We start from the raw sequence: 2781 nt of genomic DNA, 5'->3' as shown, positions 1-2781 counted from the left end.
AAAAAATACATCATGACTTTTCTGACAAACCAATAAATAGATTATTCTTTTATATCATATAATAAAGAACATAAATATATTTTTAAAGAGTAAGGAAAAATATCTAATTTTAAAAATTGCATAAGTATAATCTTTGCCTGGAAGTAAATGTTAAAATCTGCACATTGTTTCACATACATATAACTAAGTCTGGATGCAAGAAAACTGACATTCAAGTTCATAACTTCTAGGGTGGAATATATTTGAATGATAAAACACTAAGGTCATGATTTAAAAATATCCCTTGAGGGCCAGCCCATGTCATGATGGCCCACATGGGTGACTGTGCCATTAGACAGCCAACTAAACTGAAATGAAACTGCTCAATTCACATTTGTACAGTTCTTTATAGTTTTTAGGATGCCTTTAGATATATTTCCATTTGGGTAAAATGAAAGCCTCTAGTAACTTATCAAAGGTATTTAAAATAAGTAAATCCTTTAAAATGAATTTCTATGTAAGACTTGCTTTTACATTATTTTATATAAGTGATTTAAAGTTATATTTATTTCTGCTGGCAGATAATAGTACCTTTTCTTTTTAGTGATCCAAGGATACTTGGTCTAACAGTGATGGTAGGGCTTTGACTTCCTCTAAAATAAAACCATCATGATCATCACAATAACATTTTGAATAAAATCAGCAATGACTATTTCATTATAACAGAACTGATGAGTAAACTGCAATGGCTCAGGAGAAAATGTCTTCTCATTCACATGAATTTGAGTCTTTGAATCCTACAGTCTAGAAGGACCTGCAATCCCTCCTGGGACTTGCCTTGAATGAAGGGGAGAATCATGGATGAAGTTGTTTAAAGTTCTAGAGATAGCTCTGGTCCTTATCAATAATCTTGGTCAGAGGAAAATTATTTTCAAAAAAGTTTAACAAATTACTGAATTCTTCACATATTTTCACATGTTCACAGACACTTGAGTTTTTTAAATATACAGTGATAAACCCAAACAATTATATTTTAATTTCAGTAGAAAGATACTACTTTGGTTGTCACAGAAATTGGTGCTATAATTTAAGTTCTTAAAATTCTTATAAGCAACTTGGTATTTTCATACAACATAAACTTACATTGCAAATTGCTGCAAAGAACTGGGAATAGGACTTGGAGGCAAATCCATGCGACTCACGCAAGTTTGTAATGATGAAGAATAATATTGCTAAAATGAAAACAAAACAGAGGTGTTAATTTTTCTCAGAAATCAAATGGGTGGTTTCCTAGGGTAGGCAGCGGTGGGAGGGAGGGAGTCTGGGTGCAAAAGATCATGATGAAATTGTTTAGATTATGTCTTGTATCTTGATTGTGGTTTCTGGTATAACATTATGCACAATTACCAAAATTAACCTAACTGTGTGCTTCAAAGTTGGTACATTTTATCATACATAAATAATACTTTAAGAAATATAAAAAAGGGGGGCTCAGCCAAAGTGGCATGTGCTGCTAAGATGCTGTTCCTTGGAGGCTGAAGCCACACAGGAGGCCTGGGTTCGATTACAGCCCAACCTAAATAGGGTGGGCATGGAGTACACGCCTGAAGGCCTATCTCACTGAGAGGCTGGGCAGGACGATCATGACATGGAAAGTGACCCTGTCAACATCCATTTTTTTCTCTCTCTCTCCCTCCTCTCTCTTGAAATAAAGAAAGGGAAAAAAAAAGGCATTAAAAAGACCAGTGTAACTTAGAATTGGACATATTCTAGCAATAGATCTCCCCCAAAATATTTGTGTGGATAACCACTAATATTTCATGGAACACAGACTTTTAGGCACTCCCTTTTTTCTTTTTCTTTTTTCTTTTTTTGCTATAGGGTATATGTGCTCACCAGAAATACAGAGAGAGACAGAGAGGCAGAAAGTGAGAAATCACCCCCCAGGGAGGATGGCCATGCCACCATCATCACCTCTCCTCCATTATCCTCTCGGGATCTTGAGCATGCATGCACACGTGCCTGGAATGAGTTTAAGCCACCGGATCTGGGACTTGAACTGCGGTCAACCACATGGGAGTCCAGCAACATAGCCATTATGCCAACAGCTGGTCCCAGCACTCCTTTCCTTTCCTTTCTTTCTTCTTTTTTTTTTTTTTTTTGGTTGTTGTTGTCATTCATTTGTTTGTTTTTGCTATACGGTGCATGTGTTTGCCAGAGACAGACAGACAGACAAAAGGAAAATGAGAAATCACCCCCAAGGGGGGATGGCCATGCTGCAATCCTTTTTCCTCCATTCTCCTCATGAGATCTTGGGCATGTATGCACATGCGCCCGGTATGATTTTCAAGCCTCCAGGTCCAGAACTTGAACCATGGTTGGCCATGTGGGAGTCCAGCACCTTAACCATTATGCCACCTGCTGGCCCAAAGGCCCTCCTTTCTTACCTTCCCGGTCCTCCTGGGAGAAATCACTGGGGCCACTGGAATTAAATCAATGCTCTTTGAAGAGGATGATGGTTTCTCTAAGTCGTCACTCTGTGTAAGCAGAAAGCAGTGTAAACTTGTAGCACCAATGGCTTGCTAATCTTAGAGTACTTAGGAAAGAGTTGTTGCATGAAGAAGGGAATCCCTATGACCAAGTCACTATCTGTACCTTGATGGGGAGCTCTCACCATCCTAAAGCAAGCAGGGAACCCAAGCTTCACTTCAATAAGCAAAAGCATCCTTTTCCCTATTGTACTCTGCTCAGAAAAGAACCAAAATGTATTTGGCTAGAAGTAAGATAGAAATGGGACAGCAG

At 38.2% G+C, this 2781-nt stretch overlaps 1 protein-coding gene across 3 annotated transcripts in view; it reads right to left on the bottom strand.

Annotated features, from left to right (window-relative positions):
• Window positions 1-2781, bottom strand: part of LOC102486769 (protein FAM122A-like) — a 60893-nt gene that overhangs the window by 24722 nt on the left and 33390 nt on the right. For 2 of the 3 annotated variants that reach the window (XM_006171436.2, XM_006171439.1), the window contains exons 9-11: window positions 2427-2516; window positions 1123-1211; window positions 571-632 (exon numbers count right to left, since the gene is read on the bottom strand). In XM_006171436.2, coding sequence (XP_006171498.1) covers window positions 571-632; window positions 1123-1211; window positions 2427-2516 — 241 coding nt within the window. The remainder of the gene's footprint in view (window positions 1-570; window positions 633-1122; window positions 1212-2426; window positions 2517-2781) is intronic. The other variant, XM_006171440.2, reaches the window with a different exon arrangement.

The sequence above is a fragment of the Tupaia chinensis genome, unplaced genomic scaffold (genome assembly GCF_000334495.1).
Source record: "Tupaia chinensis unplaced genomic scaffold, TupChi_1.0 Scaffold149560_1, whole genome shotgun sequence".
Lineage (NCBI taxonomy): Eukaryota > Metazoa > Chordata > Mammalia > Scandentia > Tupaiidae > Tupaia > Tupaia belangeri.
Note: the sequence above shows the minus strand (reverse complement) of the source record. Positions and strands in the feature narration are given on the sequence as shown.